The sequence below is a fragment of the Lipophrys pholis genome, assembly GCF_963383615.2.
Source record: "Lipophrys pholis genome assembly, chromosome: 12".
Taxonomy (NCBI): Eukaryota; Metazoa; Chordata; class Actinopteri; order Blenniiformes; family Blenniidae; genus Lipophrys; species Lipophrys pholis.
Genome location: NC_137641.1, coordinates 9,612,584 through 9,630,058, shown reverse-complemented (window position 1 = coordinate 9,630,058; position 17,475 = coordinate 9,612,584). Strand labels below are relative to the sequence as shown.

Below are 17,475 nucleotides of genomic sequence, written 5' to 3'. Positions count from 1 at the left end.
GTCACGTCATGCCGGCTGATAACTTTCAGATGTGGTGAGTCTGTATTCTTGCATTCCAGAGGATTCAGGCAGAGGGAGGCCAGTTTCACTCTGGTCTCCACCAAGAGCTTCAGTCCATCTGAATGAGTTTCCCCTCTGATGCTGCGGCTCGGCAGTGGATTTATTACTTTATAAAAACGTTGATTTACTTCAGTATTTTACACTGGAGGTCACTGCACTCGGACAGGAACTAGTCCACTTCATGACTATTGGGAAAACATGAGTGAACCGATGAAGTAAAAGAGGAAGTGACACTGGAGTCGACTCCCAGTTTCAGTAAAGGAAGCTGACACAGTTTCTACTGTTAAAGTCAGGATGAAGGTTTCTGTGTAATAAAGCTGAGTGAAGGACGGTTCAGACTCCCTGAGTCCTTCTCTAGTGAAGCTGCTGCAGGTTTAGACTCCTGGAGGACCGACTGCTCTCCTCCATCATTCTCCTTCTTTCATTAGGACATGTCACCAACATCTCTCTACACCTCTTTACTTCTCTCTCTCTCTACCTCTCTCTACCTCTCTCTACCCCTCTCTACCCCTCTCTACCCCTCTCTACCCCTCTTTACCTCTCTCTACCTCTATTTACTTATCTCTCTCTACCCCTCTTTACCTCTCTCTATCTCTCTACCCCTCTTTACCTCTCTCTACCCCTCTCTACTCCTCTTTACTTCTCTCTCTCTACCTCTCTCTACCTCTCTCTACCTCTCTCTACCCCTCTTTACCTCTCTCTACCTCTCTCTACCTCTATTTACTTATCTCTCTCTACCCCTCTTTACCTCTCTCTACCCCTCTCTACTCCTCTTTACTTCTCTCTCTCTACCTCTCTCTACCTCTCTCTACCTCTATTTACTTCTCTCTCTCTACCTCTCTCTACCCCTCTTTACTTCTCTACCCCTCTCTACTCCTCTTTACTTCTCTCTCTCTCTACCTCTTTCTACCCCTCTTTACTTCTCTCTCTCTCTACCTCTTTCTACCCCTCTTTACTTCTCTCTCTCTCTACCTCTCTCTACCCCTCTTTACCTCTCTCTACCTCTCTTTACTTCTCTCTCTCTCTACCTCTTTCTACCCCTCTTTACTTCTCTCTCTCTCTACCTCTCTCTACCCCTCTTTACTTCTCTCTCTCTCTCCCTCTCTCTTTACTTCTCTCTCTCTACCCCCTCTACCTCTCTTTTTACTTCTCTCTCCCCCTCTCTTTTTACTCCTCTCTCTCTCTCTACCCCTCTCTACCTCTCTTTTTACTTCCCTCTCCCTCTACCGCTCTCTTTACTTCTTCCTCTCTACCCCTCACTACCTCTCTCTATCTCTTTCTACCCCTTTCTACCTCATCCACCTCTCTCTTTACTTCTCTCTCTCTACCTCTTTCTACCTCATCTACCTCTCTCTTTACTTCTTCCTCTCTACCCCTCTCTCAGCACATAAAAGTACAGAAATACTGACTTTCATGTAATTGTGACAGCCTCAGAATCCCACATTAAACAATTACGCACTATATAAAATTGTCATTAAAGAACTGCACTGAAACAAGGAAGGAGGAAGTGAAGGCGACAGGAAAGTAACGGTCTTCATGATGAGACATGTCTGGACACCGCGTGGACACACTGACAGCTCAGCCCTATGAAAAGAAACCCCAGTACCTGGGACACACCAGAGCAACACGTCACACACTCCCTCGGAGGGATGGCAAATGAGCACACAACTCACACAGGAAGAGAAAAGGAAAAGTGTGAAGTCACAGTCACACCTGCTTTAAGGTTTCACTATGATTACAGATTACGCCAGAGCTTTTGACACCGATGACACAGAACCACACACACCAGAGACCTGGATTACTTTGACCCGCGAGACGAGGTGCGGAATTACACAGATTGATGAGTTTCAGTGAAGAAGAATAAATGCTTGACGTCACACAAAAACAACAGTATACAGATGAGAAGAGAAAACGACAACAGCAACAATAATAACAACACAAGCAACTCTCTCTCTATCTCTCTCTCTCACTCTCTCTCTCTCTCTCTCTCTCTCTCTCCCTTTCCCTTTCTCCCCCTCTCTGTCTCTCTCTCTCTCTCTCTCTCTCTCTCTCGCTCTCTCTCTCTCTCTCTCTCTCTCTCTCTCTCTCTCTCTCTCTCTCTCTCTCTCTCTCCCTTTCTCCCCCCCTCTCTCTCTCGCTCTCTCTCTTTCTCTCTCTCTCTCTCTCTCCCTTTCTCCCCCTCTCTGTCTCTCTCTCTCTCTCTCTCTCTCTCTCTCTCTCTCTCTCTCTCTTACGCATACCCCCTCTCTCTCTGTCTGACTCTCTCTTACTCACACACCCTCTCTCTCTGACTCTCTCTGACTCTATACCTTACTTTCCCCCGTCTACCGCTCTCCCCTCTCTTTCTACCCCCCCCCCCCTCTCTCTCTCTCTCCCTCTCTCTGACTCAGTCTGTTTCAGATCTTCCTCCCTCAGCATCTCTCGCCTCTCTGTGAGTATAATCTGTGATCTAATCTGGTTATTGTCGGTGTTTGTCTTCAGTCTGTGTCTGTGGATCACTGTAGTTTCTCTCTGGATATCTAATTGATCTCATTGATCATTGATGAATGTCGGCATGTCTCTGCCTCATTGATCCGAGACTGTCGCTCTTTCCTCGGATGCTCCTGAACTTCACACGGTCATAGAAAACATTATCATTATTCACACAGTAATTTAACTCTCTGACATCGAATGAGAAGCTGTGGTGAACCAGTCCTGGATGTGGGGTTACGTTTTGTTGGATTATATTATTACTCAGTATTGTAACAGGGGCGATGAGCTGATTTCTCTCATAACTACTCAGAATGTAATCTCTCATCTGTTCAATACATTTCTCTTTTCAACGGAATGAAACGTTCACCGTCATCCCAAAAAACAGCTTCTTCGATGTGAGAACTACCACAAATTAAAAAGAGTGGAATTTTTTATCCATTTCGCTTTTTTTTTTTTTATCGAAGCAGTTTGGGACATTGGTTGATATTAATAACTTTTATTAAGAATAATTGTCGGAAGTCATCGCGGTGCGGAGCTGTCGTTACCTGTTATGTACAGCAGAGGGCGCCTACAGGTACCCTGACCTCTGGATGGATGGACGGATGGATGGATGGACGGATGGATGGATGGATGGATGGATGGATGGTTGGATGGATGGATGGATGGATGAATGGAATATTTCTTTAGTGTTTCTGGGTTCTTTATGATTGGAGTTTCATATAACTTAGGATTCCTACAGCTTTGCTTCGTTCAGTAAATCCACCTTTAATGAAGACCCCCCCCCCCCCCCCCCCCCCTCCAATCATTTTACCAGTGTGAATTTGTAGTGCTGAGGAGCCCAAACACTTTCTGTTCATTATTCCAGCGCTAATGTCTCACTTGTCTGTCGTTCAGAGAGAAACTGTGTTTTTCAGTGATTCTGGAGTAAAATAGAATTGATGCTCTGCTCTGACCATGAGGTCTGCTCGCTCACTCCTCTGTGATGGACAGCAGCTAAAACACCAGTGTTCCAGTCCTGTTCATTGCTTTTTATACCCCAGGAGCTGTTATATATACATCTCTATCCTTGCTCTGTCATATCCTGGTGATTTCCTCCGGCGTACCTGTGATAGTTCAAAGGAAAAGTCAGATTCTCAGTAGGAGTGACTGTCGTGTCTTGTTTGTTTACTGCAGAGCCAGACAGTAAATCTTGCTTTATGGAGACGAGAAATTCTGTTCCAGAGAGCATTTCACACCATTCTGCACATTCACACAGATAAAGAGGAGAAATTCTACACAGACATTTCAAGAGAAAGTAACGTCTGTATATAGAGGAACTGTTTTCTGGGCCAGGAGGAACACTGATACTCCTGATTTTTATCATTTGTTTTATTCGTGTATTTTATTGTGGTTGCTTCATTAAATTCTACAGTGTATGGACCAAAACATTAGTCTCATTGTCACTGCCATCTGTAACCTCAATGCTAAATGAAAACCTCTCTGATAAACATGAATTCCTTCAGACGGGCAGAACTGAATGAGATTGTATTTGGTGGTTTAATTAGAAAAATCAGTGAACTTGTGATATTTTTCAGTCATATGCAGGTTTCTCCTACTTCATTTATAAGCCCAGCGGGGCGTCGAGGACTGAACTGCACCACAATCCGTCTAAAACCCATGTGAGCTTGGAAGAAGGTCACCTAAATATGAATATTTAACAGTAGTTTAAGCTGCCGGTGGCACATTCCCACTGTTAATAGATCACTGTGTTGCTAAAGTTGCATTTCAGTAAAATATATACCAATGACAACAGACCCATGTCATTAAAAAAAAATCAAAGAATACAGTTTAAAATCATCCCACATGAAAGCTTTCTAATATTTTGAGGACGTGACTCAAAGACAAACTTTGCTATCAACCTTTAACGTCCTGATAAAACATCTGCGGCACGGAGGAAGCAAACACACGTTTCTGTTGGAGTTGTGTGAATTTATCTTAATGTCTGATGAGGACAAATCACTGACTCAGAAAGTAACTCCTTTTTACCTTTTATTAAAAAAAAAAGAAAAAGAAAAAGGCTGTTGTGCCGTTTCTTTTACACTGAAGCTCTTTCAACTGAAGGATGTTGATCTGATGTTATTAGAAGTGCAACTAAAATACTTTGAATATTTTTTTTCCTAAAATCATCCCAGAGGAGATACAACTCGAGAAATACTGCCAGTCACTAAGGACAAATGTGTTTAGTTTTTTTTTGCAATTTTCTTTGTAAATTTTTTTGAAACTGTTTTAGCAATTTTTGTCATTTCTGGAGGTTTTTCAGCAATTTTTTTCGTTTTCGTTTTGTTCTTCTGCCTTTTTTTTTGAGTCAACAATTAAGAGTCCTTTCAGAAATGACGATGTAGATTTTGGTTTTTAATTTAGTGAGAGTGTCTGGGAGCCGATGCAGCAGGTCTAAAGAGCCACAGTGGCCCTGGAGGTTGTAGACCCCTGGATTAGACTGTTCGTAGTGTTTCATGCACATTTAACTTAAAATAATCTGCTCCAGATCGGATTGTATGTGTAGGTGGATTAACGTACCGTACTCACTAAGGAAGAGGAAACATTTCTTCTATTTTAAATTCTGACTTAAATTCCAGAAATCAAAAAAATAAATGTCAGAATTCACTTTTTACCTTTTGGTGGCTTTATTTTGACCCACAAAGAGCACATGCATCAAACAGTTGTTATTTTGTGACCAAGCTGCAGGCTAAACAGGCTTCAGAATCAGAATCACTTTATTAATCCCTGGAGGAAATCCTTTGACACGGCTCCACACAGAATGAAAATGGATAACTAAAGTTAAATAAGCAATATTAAGTGAACTGCACCTGCATAGAAAGTGAAGCTCAGCAGTGACGGAGAGGCAGAGCAGAGTGAGCGTAACAAGCAACACATCACATTATTTAGAAGGAGCAGTTCTAGAGTCTTATTGCCAGACGAAGGATGGAGCTCCAGTGACGCTCTGTTGTGGTGGAAAGAATCTGTTGCTGAAGGAGCTTCTGCTCCTGGCCAGGACTTCATGGAGGGTGAAGCTCCTGATCCTGATCCTCCTCTCTGAGACCACCTGCAGAGTCCAGCGCCACCCCGCCATGTCGCCAGATTCCTAATGAGTTTGTTGAGCCTGTTGGTGTCTCCACCCTCAGACTGCTGTCCCAGCATGCAACAGCACAGAGGATAGCGCATGGACTCATAGAACACCTTCAGCATACGGGTGGTGCAGCAGGTGGTAAAGAGCCTCAGCCTCCTCAGCAAATAGAGACCCTTCTTGTGAAGGGCTTCAGTGGAGCATCATGACTTGAAACCACCACCTCCCACTGTCAGTGACATCATGACTTGTGCTTTTCAACATGTTTCCCATCAACACTTGCTTGGGGAAAAAATACAACTTAAAGTGAAAGTATCTTTAGTATTGTGACGGTCCAGTTTATTGTCACCTTTTAATGTGTATTTATACTTCTCATGAGTGTTTCAGGTATAAACTGTAAGAATTATCTAAATGGTTTAAAAAAACAAACAAAAACAAACTCCAAATATCACTGAAGTGTTAGAATAACTTTGTTTTGAGTCGCAAGTTAACCAGAATGAACTTTTTCTAAATATCCGTTAACTCTCTCGACGTTTATTATATTTATCTTTGTACTTTTTCTAGGATTTGTGTTTAGGGAACTAACACTGCTAACATAAATCCTTAGTCAAAATCATGTGTGAGAGTGTTTAGCTTCTTGTTCGAAGCAGCATTCGAAGTTAAGGGTTAAATTATTCTTCATCGTTATGACGAACGAAGCTACTTGAGAAGATTCGCTCTGAGCTCACAACAAGCAGGAAGCACCGCTGGCATGCTTATTATAATGGAACCCCCTGTATTTCCACAAATTTGCTTTGATTGGATATTTTGGTGTGACGATCGCTTCAGTCTCTCTCGGTACGCCTGCTCACAGTCAGACTGTTTTCCTGTTTGTGAGGAACGTTTGAAAGCTTCGGCTTCGGGTTCAAACAGAAACAGAAACAATGATGCTGGTTCGCTCATATGACCACTTGTTTCAGTAACGAGTAATCTGACGTGTTATTATTTCTAAACTGTAATCAGATTAAAGTTACTTATCCAAGCGTGGCAGGGAGGCGATTAAGCCCCTGATGTGAATCAGGTGTGCTGCCTCACCTCTCTGCCCATAAAGGACAGACGGAGGAGACGCATGCGGGACTGCAGAGTCTGCGTGTGAGAGTTTTGTTTTAGTTTGTGGTTTTCATTTTCATTTAATAAAGTAATGGTTTTGGAAACTCCTGACTCGGCGCCTCTGTGGGTGAACCCGACGGTGGCGGGCACAGCTGCTACACCAAGTCACTGTGTGTTTCTATTGTTGTAAAAACATCTACTTGCTTTCTTCTTGCGTCTCAGGGACTGATGTCGCGTACGCAACAAGTCTCATTTTTTAGCATGAGGACGACTCGCCAAGCAGCCGGCGACACAAACGTAAACAATAATTGAGGGAAGAGAGAGATTCATGTTTTCTAGTTTGACACTTTAAGATGCCAATACTTAGGTTGGTTTTAGTTCGATGACACTTTGTCGCCAAGTGTCGTCCAACTTTAAACACATGACGTCAAATTTGAAGAAACATTTGGAGTCGCAGCGCGGCAGTCAAACTTACAGAGAGAGCTGCGACTCAGAGCTCCCGGTGTGAAATATCAAAAACTGTAGGAGAGAAGGAGAACGCCTGCCGCAGACGTGGAAATAATTTTGAGATCATTATGTCACTTTATGGATTGTGTACTGGCGCGAAGCCTGAACCGCAGTATGAATGGAAACATGTAAGTCCAAGCGGTCTGCGAACGCACAACGCAGAAAGTGTTTGAAGAGCCTGAATGCAGAAGGTCCGACCTCGTGTTTGTTGTTTACGCCACAACATTTTCCAATTGAAACTGAGAACCTTTAGGTTTTCGAAGTCAGTTTACATGACAACGGTGCCTGGACAACTATTTGAAAACGGCTCCCACAATGGAACTTTTTGAAAATACTCATGGGGAAAACACAACTTTTCTGAAATGCTGCTATTGCACATGCGCACCATGGCCCTAGAAAATAGTTCAATTCAATTTGATTCAATTCAACTTTATTTATATAGCACCAAATACAACACAGTCATTTCTTGGTGCTTTTAACAGAGAAAAACCCAACGAATCCACACGAGCAAGCAGATTTTCTTGCGACCGTGGAAAGAAAAAACTCCCTCTAACAGGAAGAAACCTTTGCAGGAACCAGACTCAGAGGTGGAGGCTTTCTGCTGACCGGCTGGGGTGAGGGGACAGAGGAGAGGAAAGTATAGGATACACAGAGAGATAGATTGAGGGGGGTACAAACCTTAGTTTGGGTGGTGAGTAAGAAACAGACCCTGGTTCGGTTTTAGGATACAGACCCTGGTTTGGGTAGCGGGAGGTAGAGAGAGAGAGAGAGAGAGAGAGTGAGTGAGTGTGTTCGAAAGTGTTGTGAAACAGCCCTAACGGTAAACTATAGTAAATAGAAAAGTTTTGAGTCTCGTCTCAAAAGTAGAGACTGTTTCAGCCTCCCTAACTGAAACTGGGATCTGGTTTCACATAAAAGGAGCCTGACAGCTGAAAGCTCTGCCTCCATTATGCTTTTAGAAAACCTAGGAACCTCCAGTAAGCAGCACTCTGAGAACGAAGTGCTCTTCTGGGGAGATATGAGACTAACAGTTCTTTAAGATATGATGGAGCCTGGTTGTTAAGAGCTCTATAAGTTAAAAGAAGGATTTTAAATATCTTCTCTAGATTTAACAGGGAGCCAATGAAGAGAGGCTAATGTTGGAGCGATGTGATATCTTATGTTGGTTCTTGTCACGACTCTCGCTGCAACATTTTCAATCAGTTGAAGACTTTATAAGCAGTTATTTGGACACCCTGATAATAGGGAGTTACAATAGTTACTCGCGAAGTAACAAATGCATAGATTAGTTTTTCGGCATCACTCTGAGTCAGCATGTTCCTAATTTTGGAAATAGGTGATCCTGCAGATTTCTTTAATGTGGGAGCTGAAGGATATATCCTGGTCAAAAATAACTCCCAGGTTCCTCACAGTGGTACTGGAGGTCAAAGTAATACCTTCTAGTGTTACTATATCTTTCTATAATTTACTCTCTCAGATGTTTTGGGACAAATATAATAATTTCAGTTTTATCCGAGTTCAGAAGCAGGAAATTATGGCTCATCTAAGCCTTTATGTCTTCAAGACAAGCTTCTAGTTTAGAAAGTTGGTTATTATCATCAGGTTTCATAAATAAATAGATTTGTGTGTCATCTGCATAACAATGGAAGTTCATCAAGCGTTTTTTAATAATATTCCTAGCATGTATAAAGTGAAAAGTATAGGACCTAAGACAGAACCCTGTGGAACTCCATGTTTAACCTCAGTTTGTACCGAAGAGTCATCGTGAACATGAATGAAGTGGAACCTGTCTGATAAAAATGAGCAGAACCAATTTAGTGCTGTACCTTGAAGCCCGATGATGTGTTTTAGTCTCTGTAATAGGATGTTATGATCAATAGTATCAAATGCAGCACTGAGATCTAACAGGACCAGAACAGAGACCAGTCCTTTGTCTGAGGCCATGAGAAGATCATTAGTAACTTTGACCACAGCAGTCTCTGTGCTATGATGAGCTCTGAAACCTGACTGGAAAAACTGAAATAGATAATTTTTCCTTAAATGGTCACTTAACTGACTTGCAATCACCTTTTCTAGGATTTTAGAAATAAAAGGAAGGTTGGATATTGGCCTGTAACTTGCTACGACACCTGGGTCAAGGTTTGGTTTTTTAAGAAGAGGTTTAACAACAGCAACCTTAAAGGCTTGTGGTACATAACCCGTTATTAGAGATAGGTTGATCTGATCTATTATTGATGTACTAATCATGGGGATTAATCTCCACTAACAAATCTGAAGATGTGGTTGATCGGTCTGCGGCAGCTTTGGGCAGTGGGTCTTTAATTCTATCCCTAATAGTAAAAATTGTGTCATTAAAGAAGTTTACAAAGTCATTACTGCTCAAGGTTAAAGGGATATGAGAACTGTGAGACAGAACTGTGACTTTTTGTCAGCCTGGCTATAGTACTGTAAAGAAATCTAGGATTGTTCTTGTTTTCTTCTATTAAGGAGGAATCGTAGGCATTTTGGGTTTTGCGAAGGGATTTTTTTATTTTTATAGATTAACAAACTATCTCTCCCGGTTGTTCGAAATACTTCTAACTGAGTTAAGTGCCATTTCTTCTCCAATTTTCGTGCTGAATTCTTCAAAGTTCGCAAATGATCATTATACCATGGAGCTCCTCTGAGTTGTTGCTTTTATCTTCAAGGGGTCAACGGAATCAAGTGTGGAGCGAAGTAGGGCTGCTGTTCCATTTACAACCAAGTCAGCCTGAGTAGGGCTGATGGTGTAACAGCTGTTTACTACTGGATCCACGGATAGAATTAAAATCAATATTGATGGGAGTACTTCCCTGAATTTGGCTACAGCATTGTCTGATAGATATCTCTTATATTTCAATTTATTTTCAGGGGCTTTAAAGCCAGTTAATGTCAATTCGAATTATATCACAACAGAGGGTTGTGGGGAAGAACAATTCATTTATCAATGCCAATACCATAAGTGAGGACAAGTTCAAGCATGTGGGGTTAGGGTTAACTCTAACCCTACATATGATGAGGATGTAATGGACAGGAAAGGACAGTGGGTGGCGCTGGAGGATGCAGCAGTGCGTGGGTGAGGTGACTCATTTCCAGAAAGCAGTGATCAAGGAGGACAGTAGGGGGTGTCCACGAGGAAGGAATGTAAACAGTCAGTCTCAAGGGGACGACTGTACCGCATGTAGCATATTAGCAGCTAATATCTGACTACCGAGCATGCTGGGATGAAGTCCGTCAGGACGGAAGTAGGAGTTTAAGTTAAAGTTAAAGTTATCAACCAAACCTATGTTGTGGCTTCTGCAGGCGGAAGTAAAAAACGTGTTCATGCTTAAAGTTCTGCTTAATTGAGATGCGCCTTGAATAAGTGTGGGAATGGGACTGGAGATGAAAACAGACTTTCCACAGTTATTTAATAACTTAAAAAGCTCATTAAAGTCCTTCTTAGTCACTTCGGATTGCCAGCGGGCCGTATCATTAGTACCTACATAGACTATCACTCGTTAGATGGAGGGGGGAAAGAGAGCGTAAAAGCTCCGGGAGTTTACCGAGGATCACCGGGACCGTGGCTCCGGGGAGACATTGTGGGATAGCATTGAAGAAGCGGAGGTTTCTGGTGATGGAATCTCCTATAATTAATGTAGTTGGAGAGAAGAGAGGACGAGAAGCAGGTGGTGGGTGAGGATGAGGAGATGATCAGGCAGGCTGGTTCTGTGGTGAGGCTGTGACGGCGACGGGGGCAGAGCGAGAAGCGGAGGTCTTCTGACAGGAAGGGGGTCGCTGGTCAGGCTGTCCAGAGGGAAGGGAGGTCGCTCCAGCACTGCTACCCTCCGGCGATGAAGAAGATGCCGCTGTTTGGGACGCAGGTGGAGGGAGATCCAGGTGGGGAGCTACTGGGGCTGCAGCAGCTGGGTGGACTGGGACATCATCGGCGAGTGGAGCGTATTAGTTGAACAGGCTGAGTTCAGGACGTGAGGCCGCTGCACCGGAGCGTCCCTTACGACCACCGATTACCACCTCCCACCATGGCGGCTGATGGTTGGGGGTCGAGCAGGGGGAAGTGCGAGGACAGATGGCAGGATCCCACGCAACTGTGTCCTGAAGGTCCTTAACGGTGTCATTGAGCGAGGCGAGATGTTTTGACTGGTCTACGGCCACCTCCATGAAGCTAGACAACATGGCATCCTTCTGCACATGCTCAGTAGATGGACAATAAGAACAATTTCAGAACAGTTTCCTCCAGAGTGTCATGACTCCCAGTCCATATTCTCCTGGACTTGGTAATTTTATAGTTGACAGTTACCGTAATAACAATCCAACTTGGTCTTCTGTCCACTAGAATGTCCGTGTTCTCCCATTGTTAATGTGAATAGAGCACTGTTCTCTGTATGTGTGTGTGGTTCCATTATGAAAGCAAACAACAGCACCCACTAGTGGCCCAACATGAAAACTTCCGTTTCAAAATGTCACAGTGTAAACGCCAAATATTGCTGAAATGAAAACAAAAATGATGCATTTTCACTTGAAGCGAGGCCTGAGCAAGATGCAGCCACAGACTGAGTGCAAACATTCGTTCATATTGCAGGTATAGAAAAGCCAAAACAGAAGCAACTTCTCTCACATACAAAGTCTCTCAACTCTGCTCAGAAACCTACAGCAGTTTGATTCCAGCAGAAAGGCTGAAGTAGATTCCTCTCAATCACTGCAAAGACACAACATATCATTTAATCAGCTCTGAAGGAAAGAAGACTATGGAGGACTAAATGTGCCAAAATAAAATAAAGAAATGCACCATTAAATACTTAATTAAATCTACTGCTTCATGAATTTATTTGGTCTGTCAGACTCACCCATCAAACTCAGTGGGCGGGGCTAAAGCTGATATAGTCACACTCATTGCTTTGCTCTGAAGAGTTTCAAAAACATGACGACTCTGTTACCAGAGGATCTGCAGGGACTTTGTAGGGAGTTGGTGAGAGATGTTTCAGAGTGTAAAATATCTCTCACCCCTGAGGTGTTTAACGAGCAGGACCCAGTCTTCACCTTGGTTGCTGTTGGTTGTAAATAAAGTTTTGTTAAATAAAGTATCCAAACCAACGAAGAGATGTGTAGTGTCGCAGTAGGAACCATTGTTAGCTATGTGTTGGTTCAGGGGACGTGTAATTTTTTTTTAAAATGGGACAAAATTACTGAAGCCTTCGCTCTAAACCACAACAACCGAAGTATCCTTTTATTATGACATCTCATGGTGAGTGATGATTATTGCCTATTTGGTGTTTGAGATCCGAACTCTGACTCCTGGTTATCTCTATGCAGTGTTTATTAAAAATATTTTTCTTTCAGTGGAGGTTTTGGAGACTTGCAGCAGGAGATGGTGTCTTTGTGTTTGAGGCCGAAATGAAAACTTACTGTGTGTTTTGCTTCCTGCTGCCGTTGAGGCTCCATCAGTGACATACGGAGTGTTTAGATTAGAACAATCTTTTTGACATAATACTACTCGTCACTGAGGCTTTGAAGGATGTTTTTGTTCTTGTTATTGACTTGTTCCAAGTCTGTTTAGCTCCATGAGGGTTCATCTGTAGTAACGAGGATAATAATAATGGTCACGTCTGACAGAACTGCAGAAACATGAAGTTATGGCGCGCACATCTACTCGGTGATGAATTAATATTCCAACACAAAATGCATTCACACCGGGGAAACAGCCTCAAAACAAACTGATGGAAAGTATAAAGTTAAAGAAGAGCAGTGAGGAATAAGAAAGTGAAACTGAGTGATCACAGTGCCGTGCAGGTCAGCTTATATTGTCTAATGAATTAATATATAATCTCATGAAGTCAGGGATTAAAAAGTCTGGAACTTTCTGGCTTTGGCTGCAGCAGCAGTGTTGCTTTCAGCTGGTTGGTTTTCATACCGGTACTCATGACGTCGCACACCCTGCTGCTCGGCTCCTCTCGGAGCAGAACACACTACAGGATTTATCGTCACGAATATCGAACATGTTCATTATCGCCGATCTCTCCTTCCGAGACCTTTTGAGTGGATCGGACCAGACAAAATCGCTCTTAACACTCCCCACACCACAGGAAAATCAGACACGATTTTTTTTTTGCAGACATCCAACAATCGGGCCTGTACTCCCGATGCTCGGGAGGAGAGATCGGGATTAAAATCGGCCCGATTTTCCTGTAGTGTGTCCCGGCCTTAACTATCAGCAGGTCGACTGCAGAGACGACTCATCAGGCTGTTTTTGCTGTTGGATCTTTGTTGTTTTCACCACTTCATTAGTGTGTTTTCTGACAGACATGTTTGTTTTCCTGCAGGCGTTCCTCTTCTTCTTCTCTTCATCCCTCAGCCGTCAACGTCAGTGGAACATTTCAATCCGCTCTGATATTCAGGTTAATCTGATTATGAAGATTTCCTCTGAGGTTGCTCTTCGTCAATGACAGGAAAGATGGAGACTCCGTTCTACCACGACGACTCGCCGGCTGTTTCCGGCTTCAGCCAGATCGCTGAGTATGAGCGCTACCCGGTGAACAAGATGCTGATGAGTAAGAAGGCCATGGCGATGGCAGGCGGCCATCACTTTGGTGGCGTGACAGTGGGGAGGGGAGGGAACCCCAACCTGGGGCTTGGAGGAAACGGCTCCCTGATGACGTCTGCCGCTGCGTCCTCGGCCGCGTCGTCTGCAGACATGAACCTGCTGAAGCTGGCGTCTCCTGATCTGGAGCACTTGATCATCCAGTCGAACCAGGGCCTGGTCACCACCAGCCCGGTACCCAATCCCACCAACCCCTTCATCTACCGTGGCCAGGCCACCAATGAGCAGGAGGGGTTCGCCGACGGCTTCGTTAAAGCTCTGGCAGACCTTCACAAGCAGAACCAGCTGGTGGGCGGAGGGCCCATGTCCCCGCCTTCGTCCTCCAGTGTCTCCCTGCAGGCGTCCTACCAGAGGAGCTTGATGTCCGGCGGAGACATGCCTGTCTACACCAACCTCAACAGTTACAACCCCGGTCAGATGCCCTACCCCGGAGGGCAGATGGCTTACGGTGGAGGGCCGGGCCACGGGGGCGGTGGAGCCCATCATCCCCACCCTCGAAGCCTGGACGCACCTCAAACCGTCCCCGACGTGCCCCACCCACCCGGCGACCCCACCTCTCCTCCATCCCTCTCCCCGATTGACCTGGAGACTCAAGAGAGGATCAAAGCAGAGCGCAAGAAGCTCCGCAACCGGATTGCTGCGTCGAAGTGCCGCAAGAGGAAGCTGGAGCGCATCTCCAGGCTGGAGGAGAAGGTGAAGGTCCTCAAGAGCCAGAACTCAGACCTGGCGTCCACCGCCGCCATGCTGCGGGAGCAGGTCGCTCAGCTCAAACAGAAGGTCATGAGTCACGTCACCAATGGCTGCCAGATTTCCGTAAACTCCGCAGGCACCAGCAAGTCTGGAGGAGGAGGTGGAGGAAGAGGAGGAAGAGGAGCAGGAGGCAGCGAGGACTCCAGCTGCTGAGTCAAGGGACACGAAGAGAACTTAGGTGACGCAGTAAGCCGAGGGGCTGACGAACTCCTGGATCCGACCAGTGGACGTTCAAACAGTCCCTGTCAATCATCACCGCCTGGAGGGGGCGGGGCTTACCGGAGCGCCGGGGCCAGACCAGCGAAGGATCTCTGCAGGAGCGTGTTTCTATTAGGACTGCTCGAGATCTCACGGTAACTTCAGGAACAGAACTGTTCCGGTATCTCCAACACGTTCATTGAACAGGGAACAAAATCTTTCTACGAGTTTCTGGGACTAAAGACTTTTATCTCTTTGAGACGCTCGTTGCGGTTGCACAAACAGTGGAGAGGATTTTAAACCTCTGATTTTTTTCTTAATTTCAAAATCAGTTCTCTTTTACCGTGATCATCAGAATTGAACTTGTTGTAGAAAACATTAGAGAAATTATTTATGTCGAAGTATGAAAGTGACGACTGTTACTGTGGTTTTCTCATCAGAATTGAGGAGATTTAGAATTTTGAAGGAGATATTTTGACTTTTTCTTACAAATCCAGTGAGTGCTTCATCGAAGAGGTCTCAGCAGTGATCAGATTATTGATTTCATCAAATCTTAACTTTTCTTTGATTGAAGTTTCTGTTTGTGTGATTCTACTTCGCTAACAACGCCTTCTGCAGCAGTATTTGAGATTTGTTTCAGTGTTAAATGTTCACATTGTTGTGACTCTACTCTTCGTTCAGGGCTGTTACTGACACTAACTTTTAAAGCTCTGATTTCAGTTTGTTTAAAAGAAAAGACACATTTAGTATCTGCTTTTTATTATTTTTGAGGTTTTAATCTCTCTGTGGTCGTTTTTTGAAGTGGGACACAATCTGAACCTTTTTGAAGGATTAATTTTATTCTTTCATTGCCGGACTGACTGTTTTATTAAAAATACAAGAACTATAATTCAAGTTTGATGAAGAAAAAACATTTTTCAAAAAACGCCGATTTAATATCATTTTCTATCCTTGTTACAAGCATTGTTGTGCAGATGATATATTGATGCTGTTGTTATTTGTTCATTCTTTTGTTCATACAAGTGAATAATGTGCTGTGATTGTTCAAAGTCCATTGAAGGAGTCATCAACCGGAAATCATATGTTTCCTTGTTAAATTGTGTATATTGGTGTTGGACGTCAATTGAAACTTTTTACAAAATCTAGAGTTTGAGAGTTTTTTTTGTTTGGGCTCTTTGTTCAAACCACAATTGCCCACAAGGCGGCGCATCCCAAAACTGGATATTTTAATTGTGCTCCTGTGTTGTCGTCAACTCAGAAGGATAATATCATAAACCCACCTTCGTTAGATTTAGAGGGTTAGCCGCTAACTGCTAGCGGCTAACGGGACTAGTATAAACATTGAACCTCATAAATGACCCTGTATTTCATTTGACATCTCTGGGGTGTGTTGCTCTGGGGTGTGTTGCTCTGCGGCGTGAATGTTTGTGAGGGGCTCCACAATCATTTTAACATTCTATTTTTTCATTTAAGGACTGCTAAGGCTACCGCTATGCTATCGCCATGATGTACAGTTCCTGCGGCCAACCAGCATGCATCTAAAATTCATACCAGTCAAAATCTCGCATGTACTCTCGCGAGAGGAAGTTACGGTATGGAAACGAGTCCGAATGTTTGATTAATTTTTTTTTCCCAATAAATTTTAAGAATTGATTTAAAGACAATTTAATGGAGATTGGATATGTGAGAATACAGATGATGACTCCTTTAAGCCAGAAAGTGTCGAAATCTAAGAAAACAAAGAAATTCAATGAAATCCTGAAAGTTTGCATTTGATAACCTGGATGACGACTTTGACTCTTTCAACATCATGAAACTTTTGTTGCGTTGATTTCACATGTTTCTAAAAGGCAGAAAGGGAAACCCAGAACTGTTTCCTCAGAGTATTTATTGAACTTGTTCCAGTTTTTTTGATGTATATACGTAACTAAATATATGTCTGAGGAGTACAAGAAGAAAAACTGGAAGAAGTTCCTAACGTGCAGATCAGATGTAACTTTAAAACCAGTCATGAAGTTTGGTGCTTGTCACGGAGGAGGTGCAGGTCTGCAGGGAGGTACAAACATTGGGACCAGTACATTCAGGGTTTAGGAGCCAATCTGACAATTGCCGTCGATGAACTTCCTGCTGTTTTGTGGTCCTGATGGAGCTCCTCTCAGAGAAACAAGGCGTGAAGAATGAATTCTGCTGCAGCTTATTACAACTTTAAATACGAATGAAAACTTTTATAGTTTCTGTATCTTCATGTTTCAGTTTGTTTCAGATAATAATCACAATGTGTGCGAAATGATGGTGGATAAAATCTCCCATATTAAAAAAAACACAAACACACGCATATTCTATGATGACGCCAATCAACTAATTTTATATTACAAAAAACATTGACGTCACTTTAAATGTTGACGAAGATCAAACTCAGCTGTTAGTTGAATATGTCAGCACAGAGGTTTGAAATCGATAGAAAAGCATTTGGGATCATTTGGTTAAAGGAGCAGGATGATCAGGGCAGACAAAGATGATCCAGGAAAAAGACATTTGTCTCCCAAAACTACACAAACCTCCCAGATGGTGATAAATCATGAGTCGGCACAGTTGGTCTATTACAGTTGATCATTTCCACAAGATGGTAAAATGTGTTGCTTTGAACATCTCACATGTTGTTGATCTTCTTTCTTTGAAA

General features: G+C 43.4%; 1 protein-coding gene across 1 annotated transcript; it reads left to right on the top strand.

Moving 5' to 3' along the window:
* Positions 1-13,688: 13,688 nt before the first annotated feature.
* On the top strand, positions 13,689-14,750 carry june (JunE proto-oncogene, AP-1 transcription factor subunit; the record flags this gene model as incomplete). Its single annotated transcript, XM_080477037.1, has 1 exon — positions 13,689-14,750. One exon carries the CDS (start codon positions 13,689-13,691, stop codon positions 14,748-14,750), a length of 1,062 nt encoding a protein of 353 aa, XP_080333163.1.
* Between the last annotated feature and the right edge of the window lie 2,725 nt (positions 14,751-17,475).